Source organism: Hyaena hyaena, unplaced genomic scaffold (genome assembly GCF_003009895.1).
Source record: "Hyaena hyaena isolate Hyena2069 unplaced genomic scaffold, ASM300989v1 scaffold_86, whole genome shotgun sequence".
NCBI lineage: Eukaryota > Metazoa > Chordata > Mammalia > Carnivora > Hyaenidae > Hyaena > Hyaena hyaena.
The window spans coordinates 1,527,797-1,551,205 of record NW_024080721.1 but is presented as its reverse complement, the minus strand read 5'-3'; the positions used below and the strand labels follow the sequence as shown (position 1 = coordinate 1,551,205).

At 46.5% G+C, this 23,409-nt stretch overlaps 1 protein-coding gene across 1 annotated transcript in view; it reads left to right on the top strand.

Moving 5' to 3' along the window:
• Positions 1–23,409, top strand: part of DIS3L2 (DIS3 like 3'-5' exoribonuclease 2) — a 348,824-nt gene that overhangs the window by 211,166 nt on the left and 114,249 nt on the right. Inside the window, exon 10 of the mRNA XM_039234582.1 lies at positions 1,066–1,145. Coding sequence (XP_039090513.1) covers positions 1,066–1,145 — 80 coding nt within the window. The remainder of the gene's footprint in view (positions 1–1,065; positions 1,146–23,409) is intronic.

The following is a 23,409-nucleotide window of genomic DNA, read 5'->3' as shown; positions in this document are numbered from 1 at the left end:
GGCCAGAGCCAGCTTTGCAGCCTCTCAGGGCTTTGAGGACATTGTGAGCAGAGGAGTGACCCAAGGAAAGAAGTCTCTGCCAACCAGGCCCATCTGATGGTAGCGAGTACGAGGATGCTCCCCGTCCTCAGAGCTGGTGCATCCGGAGGAAGCGGGGACATGGCAGCAGTGGCCCAGCTAGTACGGGAGGACACGAGGGGAGAGCGTGGGAAGAGTCCAGAGGCAGCAGAGGGCGCCAGCTAGAGAGCCTGTGTGGGGAGGGCAGGAGGTTGGAGGACAGACTGCTCCAACCATAGGTACTGACACGCTCCGACTGGAGAGCTGGGTAAGGCATGTTATTTGGGAAACTCTGAAGCAAAATGAGAGGGTCTCAGCTCTTCAGAGAATTAAGAGTGAGATCTGCATAGGGGTGCCGTGTGAAGATAAGTGGACAGAGGGCATCCTTGATTCTGTGAGCTTGGGCGAAGTCCGATTATTCCATGGAAACCAACTGATTAGGGCCCTTTCCAAGTATAGTTGCATTACGGCTACCTGTATGGGCCAAAGATTTTTTTTTTTAAAACTTATTCTTAGATCCTATCCCCTTTGTCACAACAAGTCAGGTGATTTGTAGTTTGGCAAATCCTACTTTGGTGAGATAGAAGAAGGAACAGTAAGTCATCCTCCCAAAGACAGGTTCCCACTAGCCACTGAGGAAGAGGGAGGCAAAAATAGGGACTACCACTGGAGAGTAATTTACCAAAGGGACTGGCTCCTTGTGGTGGAAAACTCTTTCTGGAAAGCCTCATCCAGCAAGCCACCTCACTCTACCTGCTCACACCTTTCTTGCTCAGGCCCAGGGTACCAGTTGACAGAGTGAAAGAAGACGACCCTTGGAGACAAGATGGAGTCTTGGTAGCTTCCCCCGCTTGTCTCTCTCTTCTCAGAGAGCCACGACAGAAGTTACTGGTCCCTTTGCCTACCATTTGCATATTTGCAAAGTAACTGTTCTTTAAAACTCTAGGACAGGAGGGTAAAGGCTTTGGTATCTGTCGCATTGCTAATTACATCTTCAATCTTTCCTAGGAAAGACTGTATCTTCACCATTGACCCATCAACTGCCCGTGACCTCGATGATGCCCTCTCCTGCAAGCCACTTGCTGATGGTAGGATGGAAATTTCTAGACCTTTCTGGGTAGCGGGCAGTCTGCATGTCTTTGTGGCCATTCTGGCCACCTCGTACTTCCCAGGCAGTATAATGTGCAAGGTTGGGTTTGTTTGTTCCTGAACTTGCCCCTGAGGCTTGCCCAGCATGAGACCTAAAGATTGTGTTCCTGTGGTGACTTTGACAAGGGTGAACACAAGAAAGGTCCTCTGGCTGGGATCCTTCTGGGCCTCCGTGGAGGCAGCGATGAGAGCAGAGGAATTTCTCCCAGGCCTTGGCCCTCCGGGAGGGTCCAGTTCAGGTGTAGGGTGTTAGAGAAGAAAGCCTTAAACTCTTCTTAGGAGAAGCATTGGGTTCTTTACCTGAATTTACCAACAGATTGGGATGACTTGGGAGTGTTCTCCAAAGGCGTCCTCAGCAGCAGGTAGCGGGAGCGCCTTCCCTGACAGTGCCCTCAAGACCTGCCCTGGTGAAGCCTGTGCCATACCTGCAGGTGTTCATCTTCCCAGCAGATTGTGAAAGGTGGCTGGGAGCTAAGCAGGAAGAGTGGGATTTGAAGCTAGTGGTCTTGGACAACTACAGTAGGGCGGAAGGGAAAGTGTGTGGAGTGTGAGACGGGCAAACCCTCTCAGGCCTGCTCCAGTGTCCCCTCCCCGACCATGTGCTGCATATAGTCTTTAGTTACTTCTGGGCCCCCTCTAGGATGATGTTTAGGTGCTGCTTTGGCTTTAGTCATTCTTGGATCTGGCTTTGGCTCCATCATGGGCTTCGATGGCTTGCCGATGATGGGTATCCACGCTTGTGGTTTCAGTCTGTTGAAACCTCCTTCAGGCTCCAGAGTGTTGATGGCTGAGCGGCGTAGTCTTTTAAAACATTGCAGAGGTGTTCATATAGTTCATTAATGCCAAACTCCATAGGTCCAGTGTGTGACCACTTCTCTACTAGTGTAGGCTGTGGAGATTAGCAGAGAGAAGGCAGAGAGACAGAAAACATCATTACCTAAAAATGCTTTTATCTTCTTTTAGTGGGAGTCCTCCTTGAAACTAACCGGAGGCAAGATTGCTCAGTATTTTCAACTGAAGAAAATTGAAAGGAAGATAGAACAAAAAAAAGAAAAGTTGCCATAGAAATTTTGGAGCAATTACATATTTTTAAAATCCAGAATGTAAGCAGCCTACTTTAAAAAACACATACTGAGTCGATTTCTCATCTTCTGAGCAATATTTGCTGAGTGCAAAGGCTTGAACATATTGCTCTCTGTGAGCTCCACTCCCCTAAACTCCAGGGTGAAAAGTGTCCCCAGGAAGCAGGAAGCCGGGTGACAGTGGACCTCACTTCCTGTATTTCCCTTCTCCCCAGGTTCACAGCCCTGCTCTGTAGCCTAATGCTTGAAAAGAGTTGTTTCCTCTATTGTGTCCACTTTTATGGTTGTTAATGGCCGAAGGGTAGGTCCAGTACCTGATACTGCATCTCGGCTGGCCTGGCTAGTATTCTCCTTAGAGGGACACCAGGGAGCGTCACGTGTCCTGCCCCACTCACTCCACACACTACTGACTATGCCTCCTGTCTAGGGGAGCTGATGACCAGCACAGATTTTCCATGGGGAAGTGGGAGAAGGTAGGGCAACAAAAGCAGATTGGGGACAAATTGTACGCATTTATACATTTCCAACCAAAGAACGTTCTTTGTAAGACAACTGAAAACCAATTGTTTTCAATCTTGTGGTCAAGGAGAGCAGTCAAAATAAGGAAAATAATTCACCGGTACAAGATGAAGGAGGAGGAGAGGAAGTAGAGGCAGAGAAGCATCGTAATCACTTAGGGAAACAGATAATAAATTGGACTGGAGTTGGTGGCAGTATGAAGGAGGGTGGGGAGGGCAGATGTGAGGAAGGGGTAATGACAGAAAAATCAATGGAAATGGACATTGGAGTTGAGGGAGAGGAGTCCGAGATGGAGCCAAAGTTTCAACATGGATGGTGGGGAGATGGAATTTACTAGTTAGAAACCAGGAGGGCATGCGGACAAGCTGGCTGGGGAGAGGTTGTGTCTACATGAGTTGCCTGTCTGGTGAGACCCATTTATCTAAGCACATCTTTTTCAGAGAGGCCGGGTACAAATAAGCTGAATGCATGCAGTCCATATAACTACATACACAGCGAGCCCTGAAGAAAAGCCGACAATGCACCAAAGTGCAAACAGCAACTTTTTTAGGATAATGGGATCCTAAGTGTTTTTTTGGTCTTTTTTCTCTGGTTTCCAAATTTTTATAATGGGGTAATAATAGCTTTATAATGAAAAAAATTTTGTAATAAAAAAAAATTATGAGGTGCCAGAAATCACAGGCTGCCCAGTAGCGCACTGCACCAGGTGATCAGATACCTTCCATCTGCTTAGTTATTCTCACATTCCAGAGGAGTAATTAACATCCGGTCATTTGGCAGAGCAGCAGAAAAGGGACATGGAAAAGGAGTCAGAGAAGACTCTGAAAAGGCCAGGGTTGGTCAGTCAAGCGTTTTTATGGTGGCACTTCTACAGTTGGCCTTGGTGACAGCGGTTTCTGCCAAAGCTATTTATCCAGGGAGATGAAAAGTGAAAGTCAATTCCAGTTTGGATTGGGGTGAGGTTGGCTAAGTTCAGGTTCCGTTAGTTACCAGTTCATGTCAGTTTTTGCTTAGAGGAAAAAATGTTTAATGTTTCAAGAAGCAAATAATGTTTTCTGGCCATATTTACATCATCTATAACCATTTTTCTTTAAAGAAAGTATAGAGGTCAGACTTTCCTTTGGTCCTATTGAAATCTCTGAATGACTGTTCTGTGCCAGTGAAACATACCGACGGACGTAACTCACTTTAGTCCTCACTGTCCCATTCTGTCAAGTTCAGATGTCCCCTTGGGACTTGTTGCCAGTATCTCCAATAGGTGTGAGACTTAGACCCTTCAGCCTGCAGTTAAATTCTGCAGAAAGGCAGTGACACCCGCTCTCTGGTGTGTTGGGGTTGTGCTGGCAGGCTGATGAGGAGGTGCCCCCTACCCTCAAGGAATCTCTGCTCTGGAAAGGATTCTCCAGTCATCTAGTCTGCAAATGCCCCACCTCCTGGAGCCTATAAATACATTTGAGTGGAACATTCCCATGGGCATCACCCAGCCCACTAACTTTAACGCGGAGCCATTCACTTCTGCTCAAGAAAATACTGATTAACGCAAGTGAGTAAGAGTGGCGTTATATCGATAACCCCAGAATCTGAAGACAGTAAATCACACCCTCCCTCGTTTTATTACTGTAACAGATCACTTGCAACGCACCTCACAGTTGACCTCACCACTCAAGTGCGGGAATGCCACAGTTGTCACATCACCCTCTGGTTTTCACATTACCTCCACAGCATCCACTTATTGAATATCCAGATCGCATTTTAACTCTACCTTTCAGGAGGCCCATTTGGCCTTAAGATTGCCTGACTGTTAGGAAATCCTTCCTGGTAATGGTCTAGAAATATTACTGTCTTCCTGCAGTTTTCTTTGATCCTGGGATCCTTTGATCCCATCTGTACCTGTTGGAGTCCACAGAACAAGTCTTGCCTGTCACGTGACCACGCCCGAGGCACTAGCAGCAGCTGTCATGTCGGTCTGTGGCACAACTTCTCAGCTAAGCATCATTTTCAGAGGGCGTAGGGTACACACGTATACATATTCTCCCCACGTGCTGTCGTGTGTAAAGTTTGAGCCCGTTTCCCAGGTCATGGAGGCCCTTCTGCCTTGATGAGGTCTGAGGTATGTGGCAGCCTGTATCCAGATTTCTCCATGGCCATCAGATCCCAGCCAGTTCTCCTTACTGGGCTGACCCAAGTCCAGAGTAACAGCCACCTGTTCTCTTCAGTTACACAAGCCTTCTTGCTTCACTTTAGTCTCAAGAGGAAATTGTTAGGCAGGACCTTTACTCAGCTTAGCCGACTCGGGCTCCCACCAGACCCTGCAGGGAGTTGATGTTCACTGCCCCTCTCACAGCTGGTTTTCCCAGTGTTTTATCCTCTAATGAGCGCTCTGCCTTTGGACGTGGCAGGATTATCCTAGGCAGGCCTTAGAAATGAAGGATTTGGGCTAGGGAGGGGGGACTGGGGAATGACTGCTAATGGGTTTGGGCGTTCTTTTTGGGGTGATAAAAATGTTCTGAAGTTAGATGGGTGATAGTTGCACAGCTCTCAGTATACCAGAAACCCCTGGGGGAAGCGAGTGAGTGGATGAATGAATAGGAATAAACAAACAAACCAACCCATTCCTCCTTGAGGTTTTCTGGGGAGTTGGCACCTGACCACAACTTAGCAGAGGGCTGGAGGGAATGCCTGGGCTGGGTACCCACAGTCACGTCCCTTGCGCCTGTCTCTCCCCTTTCTGCTTTCGTCTCTGAACCATGAAATTCCCGCTTAAGGAGCACACCCTCTATTCAGCCACCCGCTCACCTTTCCCGTCCCCACAGAGCACAGCCACCTGATTCAAAGCAGGATCTTACCTACTGCCCAGGTATAAGAAAATGCTCAGATGCACAGACATCCTCCCCCCTGAGGGAGCTCGGGAATGCAGGTTACCGACTTTGCTGTAGGGGGCGCCAGTCTTCTGGCTTGGTTTGCCTCCATTGCCTTCCTGGTTGCATGGTTTTCCCTTCTCTGAGGAGGAAGGACTAGAGAACTGTGTCTCAGTAAGGGAATAGGAACGAGAGACTAGAAGCAAAGCCTGTGAGAATTTCATAGAATTCCTAAACTCTGTACCTTCCCTGTGTGGTTATATTTGTCACCTGCTGGAGAGTTTCTTGTTAGGACGAATGCCTTCGCAGGCAGTACGGAAGCAGGAGCTGGAGAGACCGTACCCCTGTATTCCAGGCTTCGGCCAGAGAACCTGACCAGTAGAATGGGTGGTAGTCGTTTTAGACAGCGAACTGCCGACAGGACGTCTCTGGGAAGGAACAGAGAGCACGGAAGTCCTGGAGCTCGTGCGTGAGCGTCCAGGCGAATCCCAGCAACCAGGCCAGACCCCCCCACCCCCAGGCTCCGTTCTCCCCTCTGGGCACATCTCAGCACATCTCGCCAGTCACTCCCCTCAGCCCTTTACATTTCTCTGTGGTCTGGCTTCCTCCTCTCTGTGCGCAAACTTCAGTCTTCTTCATCCTACAAAACCTTTCCTCAGCTCTGTTCCACTTCCAGAACTTTCACCTGCTCGTGTCCATCAGGACATCTTGAAAGAGTCGTCTGAGCCGGCTGCTGATACTTCCCCAGTTCCCATTTGTCCCTTGTTCCCTTTGCAACAGGGCTTCAGGAAGTTCAACGAAACAGGTTGTCCCTGACCTCAGGTCACCCAACATCTGGGCAGCTCTTTGCTCTTCCTTCTTGAAACCCTCTCTTCCCTGGACTCAGAGGGCCCTGCTTGTCTTGGTTCTCGTTTTTGGACTGCTTTTGTCTGGGTACTTTTTTAGCCCTTCTTTCTCTGCCTGTCTCCTCCCGAGTGTCTGCAGAGCTTCCAGACCATTCCATCACCCCATGCTCCTTGTCCTTGCGTTTGTGGTCCCTTCGGCCCGCAGCCCTGCTCCCCAGGAGAGCTGTGTGGCTGACTCGATATTTGACTGGTCGCTTTCTCAGTAAGGCCCTGCTTGCCTTTCTGCCTCTCATTCACCCCGCCCCCACCCCCTCTCCTTTCCTACTGGATCTCTTTCCCCACCACTCCGTCACCCACTGTTGACTTGCTAATCTTGGCTCTGCCTGCCTGCCCGCCATTCACCGTCACAGACGCCGGGCTCAGAGTAGGCGCTCGCTCGGTGAATCTGTGCGGGTGTTTGCGGGCACTTGAGGGGAAGGGCCTTCCAGGCAGAGGGAAGAGTGTATGCAAAGCCCCAGGTGACAGGTGGAGCCACGCAGAGCTTGGAATGCTGGGAGCGAGAGGTTCAGGTGGGGTGGTAATCGCAGAGAAAGCAAGGAGGAGACCATGAATTCCTTTGCGGGCCCTGCCGGAAAGTTTCGATTTTGCGGAGAAGACAGCATTCTGACGTGGAGAGCAGTAGCCTCTGTTCATTCAAGAAACAAGACCAAGGACCACGCTCCACGCTCTGTGCTAGATGTTTTACTTGACCAGCTTCCTGTCCTCTCTAGGTTAATATCAAGTAATATTGAATAAGCAAATGCGGGAATGACCCATAGTTTATGGGGGCAGGGTGGGGGGACAGACAGTAACATTTTAACCTAGACTTGAGAATAAACAGGGGTGAGCCGGACAAAGAGTGGGGAGAAAGAACATTTCAGGTTAAGGGAACGGAGTGTGTGGAGGCTCTGAGGCACGAAGACTTTGGTCTTGAAAGGAACCAAAAAGTCGATGTGGCCGAAACACGGGGGGAGGAAGCTGTGAGGTATTCGGGGAAAGGGGCGTGCGGGCTCTGGGAAGGAGTTTTGTCCTGAGGGCAGTGGTGAGTCTCAAGCAGGAGAGAGTCAGGATCCAACTTGCGAGAGAGAGATCCGTCTGGCAGCGGTGAGGAGGCTGGATTAGAGCAGTGGCATTAAAATGGTGTAGGTAAGACGCGGCGAGGGCCCAACCACGGCTGGGGCTGCGCAGCCAGAACTGGAGGGAGGCATCAGCCAGGACGGGTGATCGGGGCAGGGCTTGGGGTCTGGGCAGCCGCAGGAGCCTCTTCACTGGTCTCCCAGGTCTGCCCTTTCCTTCCCGTGTGTTGAAGTCAAGGCAGTCCTTACGAAACGTCCATCCCATAGGATCATTCCCCTGCCTCACTCCCTCCGAGGTTCCTGTCGCACTAAGGATGAAAACCCAGGTCTTCACCCTGACTGACCACTGACTGTAACCCTCTCTCCACACAGTCCCTCTCTTCCTTGCTCCGCTCCAGCCACATGGCCTCTGTGTTGTCCCTCAACCGTGCCAGGCTGCTCCGGCCTCAGCATTTCTGCACTTACTCTTCCCTCTGTCCGGATCCCGTTTCTCCAGGTCGTTCCCTGCTCTTAGGTTCTGCTCAAATGTCATCTCAGGGAGGCCCTTCCTGACCACCCCTGTCACCAGTCTTGTCTACACCGCCGCCTTCTTGATTTTCTTTAAGGCGCTTGTGTGGGTCTGTACCATTGGACAGAAATCTTTTTTTTTTTTTTTGCGTCCCAATAAAACCTTATTAAAAAAAAACATGAGGCAGGCCATATTGGGGTGCCCAGCATATAGATTTGCCTATTCCCCCAAATTGGAGGGAAATCTTTATGAGAGCAAGGACATCGTTTTGTCCACTGTTGACCCCTCAGTGCCCAGAGCAGTGCGTGTTATATGTTCGGCACGCATACAGATGTTTGTTGAGTGAATGAATGGATGAGTTAATAAACTTTTGATATTGGAAGTAAGAGAAGAATCTAGAATGTCATCTAAGCTTGTAGCGTGGGCATGGGCACTGGGTGGAAGGTAATGGCCTTCAATAGGAAATATTGAGGGGGGCTGGTTTTGGGGGGAAAGGTGGTACGTTCCAGTCAGCACAGGTTGAGTCTGCAGTCCCTGGGAGGCAGCCAGGTAGAATACCCAGGGGACAGGGAACAGGAGTGGGCTGGAGATGGGATCTGGGAGCCTTCAGTGCGTGAGCCTGGGACAGGTGAACCAGGAGAAGTCAGACTGAGAGGAAGACCGGCCTGAGCCCTGGGAGAGGGGCCCAACAGAGTAACTGCCAGGAGGAGGCTGTGGGGACTGGAGGCAAACAGGGAAGAGAGAGGAGACAGGCAGAGCAGGCAAAATGGCGGAGAGTCACAAAGGATGCAGGAGAGCCACACAGAAGAGAACCCTAAACGCCTTTGGGTTTGGCAAGTGAGATACTGTTGATGACCTTGGTGAAACTACTGTCAGTGGCTTCCAGGAGGGGAAGCCATGCTGTGGCTGGTGGAGGACAGAGTGGGAAACAGGAGTGGAGACTGCTTTCTTGGGGAGGCTTGGCTGCAAAAGGTACCAGAGGCAGGGAGGGCAGGGTCAAAGGAGGCTTTTTCTTTGTTTTAAGATGGAATTGATTTTTAACGTGTTTCTGTATTGGGAGACAAGGGACTTTGGAGAAGGAAAAATGGAAAATATAGGAAAGAGAGGAGTTGGTTACTTTCCAAGGCCTTGGAGAAGAAGGTGGGAGTGATTCAGAGTGTAAGTGCCAAGTGAGGCCAAGCATGGATGGCGAACACTTCTTGCTTTGAGATCGAGAGGACTAAGGCACTTGCCTGATAAGGTCCCTTTTAACTGGGAGAGGAAGTAGAGCCCTGCTGAGGGCCCGGGGTGCAGGGAAGGGGTTTGTAGGGCTGTGGGGGGGGGGGGCACAGAGAAAAGGGTACAGGAGGGAGCTGACAGCGATCCCATCGCACAGAGCATTGCGGAGTTGGAACACTCCCGGGTCCAGGTGATTTTCTTCAGTGATCCTCAGCCCCCAGGGGAAGGGGGAAGTTGCAGAGGTGCAAATTTGGGGGTTTGCTGGGAGGGAGAGCATGACAGGCACCAGGACAAGGCTGCGAGGACCTTGCTTCCCTGCGAACCTGTTTCTTCTCTGTCCCTTCCTTTTAGAAAGACATCATCTGCCACCTGGTCAACCAGAGTTTCTTTTTTTGAAGGAATCCCGGAATCACACTTGATTCCCCTTCTTCTCCGCACCGTTGTCATAGCCTTTTCAATACTTTCCTTCCCTCCTCCCTGTCTACCTTCCACCTTCCACCGAGCTATCTTTTCTATTATGTACATACAGAACCAGATCAGATTACTTTTCTGCTTGAAAATCTCTTTGTACCTATGGGTAAGATCCTCACTATTTTTAGTAGAGCTTCGCTATCCAAGTTCTTTAAGATCAGTTGCCAGCGCCTCCTCTCCCACCTTCCCCACCTCCCAACATGCATGTATGTACACACGCACACACACACCGCGCACAGCATGCATGTACGCACACGCCCCTAGTAATGACAGCCACTCTGGGCTCTGCATCACCACTGCCTCTGAGCCTGCCCTTTGCCCTCTGCCCAGAATGCCTGGCCTCCCTGCCTACTTCTGTGTTGGACTTCGACAGCGAGATAGAACTTTTCTTTCTTCCCGGTAGAGTGAATTATTCCTAGCCTATTAGCACATTTTCTTCATGTCTTTCATGCAGCCATAAACACCAGCATCTCTGGATTTAATTCCCCTTTTTGCTTGCTTCCTAAGGACAGGGCATTCCTTGGATACCTCTGTATCCAGAGTACCATGCATGGTTCCCTGTATTCGGTCTAGTCAATCTAAGCAAGCAACCTGTTGTATACTTTCCATGTTCTTTTTCTATTTGTTACCTTGCCCTTTGTATTTTCAGTATACATCTTGCCTTAGGTTTGTGAGTTGCCCATGGGCTTATATGCTGACATTTAAGCCACGTCCACGTGCTCTCTTTAAAACAAGTCTGTTTCTTTGGAATTAGGTGTACCTTTCCACCGTCATAATCAAGTCTTTCAGTCTATCTTGTCGCATCTCATTGGTGCTGTGAGATCACTGAATTACATCTTGTGTTTGTTTGTGACATTTGTTCCTCCAGCTCTGTAAGTTGGCATTTGTGAGGCTCCACTTCCCCGTCTTCTGTTGTGTGAGTCTCCTGCCTGGCCCACGCTGCTCCCTCAGTTCATACCTGTAGGCTCCATGGCAACTTGTTTCATGGTGTTACTTTGTCATCTCTCTCTATCTCTCCCCTGTCTGTATCCTGGCTACTTCCACATTCAGTGCATACTAACTTCCTGAATGAACCGTAACATGATAGCAAACAAGCAAACAGAAAAAAAAGTTTGTGATACAAAAGCCAGAATTTTTTTTCTTTAATTTTATTGGCAAACAGGCTTTCTAGTTAAGAAAAGGCTTTTTGGGGCGCCTAGGTGGTTCAGTCAGTTAAGCATCCGACTTCAGCTCAGGCCATGATCTCGCGGTCTGTGAGTTTGAGCCCCACGTCAGGCTCTTTGCTGACAGCTCAGAGCCTGGAGCCTGCTTCCAGTTCTGTGTCTCCCCCTCTCTCTGCCCCTTCCCTGCTCATGCTCTGTCTCTCAATAATAAATAAATGTTTAAAAAAGTTTTTTAAGAAGTCATCTGCAGTAGCAATCTGTTCATCCATCAATTTGGAGAAATACAAAGTTGGTATCAGTTAAATCTTAATGGTATGTTGAGACATTAGGAATGGGAAATAAATAAGTTTGTTTTTAATTCCACTCTCTTGGGAATGTTCAGAAGTTCCATGTATTTGGAGATAACACTAAGGTAATACCAGAACATAGAAGTCAGGTGACATTTTGAAATGAAATAATTTATCTGCAGAATTCCCTCTTGCTCGGAGATCTGTGAAACATCAGATAAAATCTGCCATTTTAGTTTGCGTAAGGCTGAAACAGAACATGTCACAGTGATTTTAATCTCTTTAGGGTCACAGGTGCCTTTATGAATCTCATGATAGCAATAGACTCTCTTTTCAGGAAAATGCACATACGCTTTGTATATACAATATCTGCATATCACATTTTTCATCATATTGTAGAACAAGTAGCCTGAAAAACCCTTCTTGGTTAAAACTCTTTAAAACAATGCATCTTTTAAAAATGAATGGCTAAGCTGGCCAAGAGCAGATAACCAAAGAAGGGCATGTGTGCTAAAGTAGCTAACTTAATGGTATCTTCTGATGCCTATGACCTGGATAGTTTGCTCAGGGCCTGAGGTAACACTGTTGCGTGGTCCATAAAATCCCAAGCCAGTTAGTTTAGCACAGTACCACGTAGGCAGCACTTCTAGAAACCAGGCAGAATCATAAGCATATGCTTTTCGTGGGTGCCTGGGTGGCTCAGTCGATTGAGCGTACAGCTTCCCCTCAGGTCATGGTTTCTCGGTTTGTGAGTTTGAGTTTGAGCCCCGCGTTGGGCTCTGTGCTGACAGCTCAGAGCCTGGAGCTGCTTCAGATTCTGTGTCTCTGTCTCTCTCTGCCCCTCCCCTGCTCACACTCTGTCTCTGTCTCTCAAAAATAAACATTAAAAAAATAATAAATAAGTTGTTAAAAAAAGAGGTAGCTTTTTTATTAATATTTGGTAAATAAATTTTCAGATAGAAAACATTACTAAATGTAAAGAGAGTCACTAAATGATGTTAGAAGAGTCACTTCATTGGGAAAATGTCTAAATATTTATTACTAAATATTACAGCTTCAAAATATATAAAATAACAGTTGACAGGAATACAAGAAGAAATTGATAAATCCATCTTCATAGTGAGTTAATTTAATAGACCTTTCCCAGGAAATAATAGTTAAAACAGACCAGAAATTCATTCAAACTATAGAAAATTTGAATAGCACAGTTAACAGGCTAGCTCTAATGACCATATCTAGAATATTGTACCCATAAATGAAAATTATGCATTGCTCTCAAATACACAGAAAACATGAAAAATGATTTTGTGTTAAGTAGTTGAGCATGTTTTTAAAAGTTATACACATCATTTCTTGGGTTACAGTGAAGTTAAATGAGAAATAAATACAGAAACACTTTTAACTTAAAAATACAATACATTTGAAAATTTTCAATACCTTCTAAGATCCATGGCCAGATGAATGGCATAAATCTAAGTACACCTGATGTGTTCCTATTAATGCTTGATGGAATAGTTAGTTACCTACCTCCTCAGGGCTGAGTTTACTTACCTTCCGCACAGAATACAAAATGCTCCCTTACATATCAGCCAAGGGTTTCTACCCTGACTACTTTCCTCACATCATCTAGGAGCTCCCTAACTCTGAAATACGGCCATACTGACCTACAGGCTACCCACCAGAGAGCCAAGAATTGCTTGAAAGCTTTTACTACCAAGAGACCAGCAAAAAGGAAACTGCCTTCTCCCATAAAAGAAACTCAGAGTTCCTAGGTTAGCATTAGGGAAAGGATTCCCAGATGGGGAGATAGCTGGATCACATGGATATTCACCCCTTGGACATCCACTTCCTTATTCCTAATCACTCTTCCCCTCTGCTCACTGACTTGAAGAGCTGACAGAACTCATTACCAATTTGGTTCAAGTATGGTCCCCATAATCCTTTGCTTAGTGCCTCAAGCACAACTGAAACTAGACTTTAACTTTTCAATAGGAGTTTCCTGAAGGCTAGAAGACAGCTAAAGGAAGACCGGCAGAGAGTAACACAGAGCATCAGGAAGTGGCTTGCTTTGCACTGCTCCCAGATCCAGGCCCACCTGGGTCCCGACCCGACCCCGCACTGTGAGCATCATCCAGGCACTCACACCTCAACCTCTGCCCTTTGAAAGTCTCCCCCTAAGAGGTTCTGGAAAGAGGCCTTGGGCTTGCTTCTTTCACTGTGCATTCATTTCTCATCTGAGGGCTTGCCCCTTCCCGTGAACAGCATCGCTGGGGACATCCATTCCCTCAAGGGAAGAACATGCCAGGCCTTGCTCCGCAGGCCCCAGCCTGAGACCTGTCTTCTCAGTGCAGTGTGGCGGGGTGGCGCAGGGGCCAGAGCGGGCCGTCTGGTGGGAGACCTCATCCGCTGCTTCTCCTGTGGCACCTGCAGCACCCAGCCCTGAGAGGACTAAAGCCTTACACACACTGTGCTCCGCACAGGATTTTTACCTTGCCTAGCAATCCGCAGCTCTGGCTGGGCCCCGCCTTCTACCCCATGCCCTCACAACACACACACACACACACACACACACACATACACACACACACACACACACACACACACACCATTCACAGGGATCCAAGGCTCCTGTCACATGGGTCATTTGGTGGGGGAATAAGCCTTACAATCAGAACCTAACTTCAAGCACTGTGGAGAAAACATCGTAGCTTTTTGCTGTGTGAACCTGCTACGGCTCCATCCCTACCCTGCCAAGGCTCCGTCCCTGGCCTCCATCACAGGAGGGCCCAGACAGTCAGATGGACATACAGAGACAAAAGTCCAGTATCTTCTCCTGAGGCCCTGGGGAGGCGGCCTGGCACAGGTCGGCTCTCTCAGTACCGGACCACTCCTCCCAGCCATTCTGCTCACCTTGAATTGTCTTTCTCAGCTTTGTCGCTGAAGCTCTTGCAGCTGTGTTCCCATTTCAGCTTTCCCTAGCCTTTGGCAATTTGACTTTAGCGCAGACAGAATGCTTTAAACCCCTGGATTCAGGCCCGCCCCTCCCCCCTTCTCTTACCACATCGCTTCTACCTGGTTCGTCCACTGCAGTGAGCTGGACCTGAAGTGCCGTGTTTCAAGGGACTCAGGTCCTTCCTGAATACTGAGCACTGTACTGTACAAACAACTCAGACTTAATTACGAACGTTTAATCCATTCGCTGGAAACAAATGGCGCATGCAGCTGAAAAATAAGATCTACAGGGAGTATTTAATTTAACCAAAAAACCCCCAAAACTCCTCTGTTTAAAATCTGTTCCTTGTGTTCTAGAAGAGAACCCTTGATAACTTTTCCATAGATTTCGGAAAAGAAAAAAATTCCATGTCAGGGCACCCTTCTACTTGGCTGCGTTCCCGGGTGTGTCTCTGACATCTGCGTCTTGCCTGGCATTTCCAGAGCCCTTATTCCTACCCTCCTCTTCTCTATGAAGCCACTTCCCATCTCGGTTTTGAAACTGATTTTTTTTCCTCTCGCAATCTCTTATGTCAGAGGGCCTCCTGACCTCAGGCAAATCCCAGATAATCCAAGTACTTGATCTCAGACACAAACCCTATTTTCAGAGTATGGCCCTTGATAGTGATCTTGGGAAGAGAAATGGAAAATTCTGTAGAACTGTCAATTCATGAAGAAAATACGTGTCTTCTCCACACATCCGGTGTATTGATGAGTGAATAATTTTAACTCTCCGTGTTGTATGATCATTTTTTACTGAATCATACCTTGACTCAAAAAATCCAAGTAACTGAATAATCGTGCGAGGCCTCTGGCATGGAAGTGGGCTTCTGGGATGCTTGCCAATGAGTTCCTGTTTTGAGGACACAGAATCTAAGTGGAAAGATTAAGTGGAGAGACAGCTCCACCCCTCTAAGGCTTATTCCTATGTTCCATTCAAATCTTGCTAGCCTGATTTCTGTGGGGTCTGGGCTTTGGAAATTCTCTTCTTTCATGGATGTCTCAGTGCACCTTGTTAAACCAAATTTGGATTGCGGCCTGTTCATCTGCTTCCAGCTCTGCTGATTGGTTCCAGTTTCCTTGCTCATTAAAGCCAAGATAATCTGGCACCCACCAGTCAGGCATCCTCAAGTATCTGGCACCAAGGTAAACTTGGAAGCCAGTTCAGGAGTCTCAGTGTTCCAACACACTCATTGCATGATGAGAGGCAGTTGCGGGATACCAGAAAGAGCACTGGAATAGGAGCAGCAGAGCTGGGCTCTTGTCTTGTCTTTGCCTTTACTGCATCATGTACGTTCGGGCATGTCCGTGGTTTCTCTGAAATTCTCCTTCTTAAGCTAGTCTTTGGACTAGACAGTGTTTCAGGTGTCTTCCAGTTCCAAAATTCTGAGTCTCTGAAAAGCTAAAGGAACAAAGCTCCATTTGTGCCTGTCGTTGCAAAAACACAACCTCACTTTAAAGATATTAGCAGTAACTGCCTGAAGTTGTTTGTGCTCCTGATGCTTTTCCACACAAGCAGATGGGATGACAACAAAATGGGAAGAGACACAGTCCATGTTCCAGAGGGATATGCCTCACATTTCCCGGTCTGTAAGGTGCGAATAATAATGCCTAATTTAAACTTGCTGAGAAGATTAAATGAGATAGTCCCTGGCGATTAGAACTGGGCCAGACAAAAAGTAAGTGCTCGGTAAAAGCTATTATTAATATAAAATGGAAATATTAACATTGAGATGCAATTTTAGTGAGGTTACACAGAAATAACAAATATCCAGTTCCTGTTCAGGAGTCAAGGTGGAAATCGAATGGAGAATCCAGAAACAGATCCATACAAGTATGATCACCTGGTTTTCAACAGAGGTCCCTGCGGTCTATAGAGGATTGTTTTATCAAGAAAGGATGGTTTTATCAATATGTGATGGTGGATCCATTGGGTATCCATATAGGAAAAAAGTGAAATTTGGCTCCCACATCACACTTTCTGTAAAAGTCAACTCCACGTGCTTCACAGATCTAAGTGTAAATGGTAAAACATACATTTCTAGAAGATACGATAGAAGGATAACCTCATGATCCTGGGATAAACAAAGACTGCTTCAGTGGGACACAGAAAGCATTACCCTTAAAGGAAAAAGGGAATAAATTAGCTTTCATTAAATGTAAGAAGTTCTGCCTATCAAACGACACCATGAAAATAAAGCAAAGGCGAGCCACAGAGAAGAATGCATTTGTAATAACATATGGCCAGCAAAGGACTCCTATTGAGAATATGTAAGGAGTTCCACAGGCATTTTATAAAACAGATAGCCAGTGGTCCAAAACGTCTGAAAAGTGCTTAATATCAGTAGTCCACAGGGAAAATGGAAATTGAAACCACAGTGAGTTACTACTGTGTCCCTCCCAGAATAGCTAATTTTTTTTTAAAAGACAATGATGCCAAACGTTAATGGGGATGTGAAGCAATTAGAACTCTCATACACCGAGCAGGAGTGGAAGTTGGTACAACCACTTTGGAAAGCAGTTGTCCAGTGTGTAATAGAACTGAGTAGATTCACACTTAGGAGCCAGCAGTTTCCTTGTTAGCATATATTCCACAGAAATGAGTACGTACGGGCAAGAATACGTAATAATGTAAGCATTATTTATGATAGCGAAACACTGAAGACAACCCAAATGTCCAGAAGTTTCTGGAATTCTGGTTATGTTCTGTTTTTTGAACTGAGGAGTGATCGCCTAAGTGTATTCACCTTGTAAAAATTGATTGAGCTATATACTTATGGTTTGTCTAATTTATGTATTTTATGCCTCAATAAAAAGTTTATTTTAAGAAGCGAAGGGGCATATAAAAAAAGTAGAAACAACCCAATCTCTGTCAACTCATGAAGAGTAAAGAGATGTGGTATTTCCTTACAGTGGAATTTTATTCAGTCATAAAAAGAAATGAAGTACTGGCACATGCTACAACATGGAAAGACCTGGAAAACATTGTTAGGTGAAAGAAGACAATCACAAAGAACCACGTACCGATCCATTTATATGAGAGGTCCAGAAGAAGCACAGAGACAGAGTAGATTAGAGGGCGCCGAGGGCTGGGAAGGTTGGGGCAAGATAGAAAGTGGGTGACAACAGATAGGCGGTTTTCTTTGGGGAAGGATGAAATAGTCTCAGATCGACTGCAGTGATGGGTGCACAACTGTACATATACTAAAAACCATTAAACTGTACACTTTAGATGCTTGAATTGTATCGTATGTGAATTCCATCTCAATAGAACTGCTGTGAAACAGAAAGTCAAAGGTACTGATAATCGTGGAATGGTTAAAACCCCTTAGGAAAAGGCTAGAACGAGGGGCAGATTGGTAAGCACATTGATATTAGAGTCCAACAGTGTTCTAATCCAGGCTAGTCATCATTGGGCAAGTCATCTAACCTCTCTGAGCCTGAATGTCTTCACCTATAAAACATAAAAGTTGTTTTAATGTATATTTATTTATTTTGAGAGAGAGAGAAATCATGGTGGGGGGGGGCGGCAGAGAGAGAGGGAGAGAGAAAATCCCTAGCAGGCTCCTGTGCTATAAGTGCAGAGCCGATGCAAGGGTCAGTCCCACAAACCATGAGATCATGACCTGAGCCAAAATCAAGAGTCAGATGCTTAACTGACTGACCTATCCAGCTGCCCCTAAAACACACAAATTAATAATACCTACCACATAGAACTTTTGTGCAGTCAGTTAATTTAATCAAGGAATGTTTGAATATCTTTTATGTGTGAGGCCCAGTGGATGATAACTGTGATTATAATTAGCCAGGAGGTTTTGATCTGAACGGTCTTAACTCCATTTTGGTGGCAGAAGTAACAAGTAAATTTCAGAGTATGTCCTGAGGACTGACACTTTTGCCCTACCCTGCCGCCTCAGCATCTATTGAAAAATATAAAAGATATTCATATTAATGACCCTGTTATTAATATTGAATTGTATTCTGCTATATTAGGAAAAGAAAATGTGTAATATATTTATAGAGGATTTCCATCCAGAAGTGTTAAAGCCATAAAGGATTAATGATTAAAGCATTGGCATTCAGTTACCTAGAAAATTTATCAATTCAAACACTTCATGTGAAAACTGTAATTGATAGATGGCTAGTTCAGAAACTGAAAATGACCATTGGTTGCAGGGGTTTTTTTCAATGAATATTCACTGTCCCCATAAAAGTCACTTTTGGTTATGTTGGAAATCATACTCTCTTCTGCCTATTTGTCTTAGAGTGTGCGCTCTGCAGAGTAAATGTTTGATTCTTTAAAAACTAGTACAGTGAGAGCACTTGAAGCCTTACAGGGGTTAAGAACAGAGCAATTGGCAATTAGTCAGATACCTGAAACTCAGGAGCAAATCCCGTAAAGTAGTGGTTAAAGGCTTAGGTCTGGGAGCTAGACCTTGATACAAGGTATCTAACTTCCTTGGGCCTCGGGTTCCTCATATGTAGGAAGAGATCGGTTTTTGCAGCATTGTGAGGATTACATGAATTAATACAAAGTGCTCTAGAAAGGAAGCAGTGAGTGTGCTATTTTTACAGGGCAATCAGTAAGGTGAATGCCTATCATAAGCAGTCATAAATTACGGATATAATTTCTTATTAATTTTCGAGAAGCCTTGGGGAATCAGAGAACATTTCTCTCCATCATGCAAAAGAGATGAATGAAACTGAGTAGTTAGATCCAAAAAGAGCTAATTTGATATGGTGGGAAAAAATAACAAGAACCTTAAACGGCTTCTCCAGAATGAGAGAAAAAAGCCATTAAGGGGTTTTGTCACAGGACATAAAGCTTTTAAAAGCTTTAGCTTCTCAAAGTTCAAGGTGAATATGAAAGTTCCTTTGATTTCCGCTGAAAGGTAGGCTGAGGTCGGATTAAGCAGTTGTTGGGAACAGTTACACTTAGCAAATAAGCATTTAAATACACATAGATGTTTGCAAAACTTGTTCGAAAATGGCACATTTCTTTTAAATGTGCCTATTAGAGACCAGTAATTGTTTTGTAGAGAGGTTTTTTGTTTTTTGTTTTTTGTTTTTTTTTTAAAGAAAAACTCACAAAGGGGTGTGAAAATATGCTGAGATCTGGCTTTCGGAAGTGCGTCTGTGGGAAATCAGTCGGCTGGGATCGCACACCCCCTGCCTGATGCCACGGCCTGGAGAAGGGGTAGGTGCTCTGTGCTCGCCCTGCACAGACGTTGGTCCTGTAAAGTGACGGCAAAAGCCACAGGCTGCTGTAAACTGGAGTCCCATTTCTGGCTTGAAAATAGTTGTTTCTTGTTTAGAAGGAGCGTGCCTACTCGTGCTGCTTCATTTACTGAGCTCACCTCTAACAGAACTGGCCTGCGAAGTGCTTTCTTCACCCTTATCCGCCAGGAGACGTGGCAGGTGACCTGCCACCACTCACTGCCCCCTGCCTAGGCCAGCCCGTGGCGCTTTCTCTTGCTGTGCGGTGGGGAGTCCACGATCAGGAGGTGGCGGAGTGGGGACAGAGCATTATGTGGGTGCGTTTTTATTTAGAAAGGGACGGGAAGAAGGAAGGGAGCAGAAGGGAACGGGAGGGACGGGAAGAAGGAAGGGAACAGAAGGGAATGGGAGGGAGGGAGGGAGGAACTGTTAAACAATCCATTTATGATAGAAATATTAGAATTTACATATAAGCAAAAAGAAAAATGTCTAATTCTCCTACTCAGAGAAAACCATTGTTACCATCTTGATATATTTCTTCCCAGACATTTTTAAGCCAGGTTTGCATTTTTTTATTTTATACTTTTTATCTGTATTGCTTTTCCAGCCTTTGAAAGCTGGAAACATTACAAATGTGTATAATGAAGCAAGAAATAGTCCCCATATCCTCAACCTCCAGAAATCATCACTGGGGACCTTTCAATTCTGCTTCGGCAAGTAACCCTCTCCTGCCTCTATTGGCTTGTCCTTCTCTTAAAACTTTAGCTCGTTTTACTTAACTGGGTTTTTCCCTTTTAAACTTTTTTCTTCCCTTGGCTTCAGCCCCTGCAAACTTTTTTTTTTTTTTTAACTTTTGGATAGAGAATTTTGAACATGCACAAAAGTAGACAAGAGTATAATGAAACTCCTTGTTCCCATCACGCAACCCTGGCAACCTTGAAACCATGCCCACTTCATCCCAGTCACACCCCAGCCCACCCCACCCCCACTCCCACCCTTACTTATTTGCACCTGCTAACTTCGTAATTGCCTTCAGAGGTCCTTCTCGGCCCCTCTGACCCCACCTTCTTTTGGCATGGAGGAAGGGCCACACGCCTGCCCTCCTGCACCCAGAGCTTTGCACGAGCCTGTGCTCCACGCTCTGTCCCAGGCCTGACCGGCTGACCTGGGCTTTCCCCACTCACTTCTGAAAAGCCTGGAAATTCCCAGACGTCGGGTGTGCCAGCCTCCCATGTTCGGCTCCGCATTCTCTTTCCTGTTAATGAAGGAGGCCATTGCTCAAATCATTTGGAAGGGGAAATGTGGAATTTACTACCTGGGTGTTCCTCTTCCATGCTGTTCATATAAATTTAAACTTAGATTCCTGAGAATTAGATTGGACATGACAAAAATTGCAGTGTGGGCAGTTTAGCTGAGTACTTGCAGATTGATAGAGCCCTTTGTAATAATGAAGGAAAAAGACTCTCGAAGCTGCTTAGTCCCAAAAGGTGAGCTCACCACTGAAGGAGTTTGCAACTGAAGGTCCTCATTAACCCTTTGCTGGATGGTAAGAGGAAAAGTAAAAGAGACAGCATGCAGACTCTTCAAACCCTGGCCCCCAAGAGGGGTTGAGAAATCCTTTTTTTTTTTTCTTTTTTTTTTTTTGTGAGAAATCCTTTTGTACAGCCCCCTCCTCATACACGGGGACCTTGCGTTGCATTCACATTTACTTGTCCAGAATTTTTTCACTTTGACTCCTTTTAAGTTTATGAAATACCCTCAAACTGTTGCCACGTCATGGCCATGGAATGCTGCCATGGCTTGCTGTTCCAGGGGTCAACGCTTGTGTTGGATTACGTAACCAGATGCCGCACAGAACTGGAAGACGTCAGAGTTAGAGTCGTCTCTTACCCAATCAGTGTTTTCACCAAGGTGAGAGGGAAATCTGCTTGCCCCAACTAAAAGATGGACTTTACTGTGTGGCTACAAGGTGATCCAAGCCCAATTGCTCCTCAGCTGTGAATCTGTCTCTAAAATGCAACGGGCCAGGGGGCCTGGGGGACTCAGTCGGTTAAGTGTCCGACTTCAGCTCAGGTCATGATCTCGCGGTTTGTGGGTTAGAGCCCCGTGTCAGGCTCTGTGCTGACGGCTAGCTCAGAGCCTGGGGCCTGTTTCGGATTCTGTGTCTCCCGCCTCTGACCCTCCCCTGCTCACACTGTCTCTATCTCTCTCTCTCAAAAATAAATAAAAAACGTTAAAAAAAATTAAAATGCAACGGGCCTAACTAAGGCCAGGGCCTGCATCCTACCCAAGCATGCTGCCCCGAAGGAGGCCCTTCACTGCTGGGGAAGTCTAGACAGCAGAAAGTCCCTTGCTGTCTGTTCTGTTTGTTGGATTGCCCTTTCTGAGCTTTCAGAGCACAGTTTTCTATTGCTCTTAAGACTCCTGTTGTTGGGAAGACTGACCACAGGGGCAAGAGGGTGGCCCGAGCAAGAGCATCCTTTTCCCGTCACGTAGGCTGGATGGAGGCCAGTCTGTGCGATGGGAAACGCAGTGTCTGTTGCATCCATCGATGTAACAGGTTATGGTTACATCCTTGTAGGTTATGCTTCTTTTCATCCTCTGTGTTTGTTTACCAAGCGTATTACATCCCTGAAGGACTGATTCAATTAGTTTGCCTGGCAGCACCACTCCTAAGAGTTCTTCACTCCTTTTCAGTTCAGTCTGACCTTAGACCGCATTCGCAGAACCGTGATACGCAGAAGCAAGAGGTAACAAAATGAGAGAGTGATGGTGGTATGTTCACTTCTCTGCTGGAAACTGTCCGGTGATTTCCCACAGCACTTGAAATAAAATCTGATTGTTCATCCGGGCCCAGCAGGCCATCTCTCGTCAGGGTCCCATCCACCTCACTGGCCACTAGAAGGTTCCAGGTGTCCCCTTCTTTCTCTACCTTCAACACAGCCAGTTTGCTGCCACCTTTGACCCTTTGCTCTGGTTATTCTGCCTGCCATGCGCTCCCCCATGCCATCATGTGACATGGCCCTTTTTAGACACACAGGCCTCCATTTATTTCCTCCTAGAGATCTTTCTGAACTAAACCTGAGGTGGACCCCAGGCATTCTCATCACCTCAGCCTGTTTTATTTTCTTCACAGTCCTTTTTACTGTCTTAAGTTATCTTACCGTGTATTTGCTTGCTTGTTGTCTTTCTCTCCGCACTAGAATGAATGCTCCCTAAGAGAAGGGACCTTATCAGTTTTGAGTGCTTGTGTGTCCCCAGTGCCTAGAAACATACCTGCCACGTAGTAGAAGCGTAGTAAGTATCTGTTGAGTGGCTAATTGAATGAATGAAGGTGATTATTAGGAGGATGCCTAGGATTATGAGGGGACTCAAAGCCAAGCCATGTGGTAATTTAGCTTGAAGGAGAGAAGATCCAGGGGGCCGCATGCTATCTGAATATTTCGAAGCCAGTGCCAAACCAAAAGCAGAGCCCAGTCCTGCTGGAAGAGATCTCCCACTGCACTCATTTCTCTCAGCCACGTTGCTGTCTTCTAAGAGCTGGGCTTGTTCTGGACAGCCCATGGGGTAGAACCAGGCCAAAAAGTAGAAGCTGTAGGAAGACGTATTTTGGCTTTGAAGGGGGAGAAGATTGTGTCATTGCCATCCGAGGATGGAGCAGACTCTGCTGAGAAGTAGTGATTTCTGAGTCACCTGAGGTACGCAGGCATAGGGTGGTCTCACTCTGGGAAGACTTGGTGTGGGGAGGACTCTGCACAGTTAGACCAGGCAGCGTTTATGACCCCTTTCAACCCAGAGTCGCAATGGGTCTGCCCTATATTTTTGTCATTTCCTTATTCGTTCAGTAAACATCAGACACTGACTATGTGCTCGGCCCTTTCCCTGCCCTTCGTGCCGATGACAGAGGGTGGGGGAGATGTCTCATGACC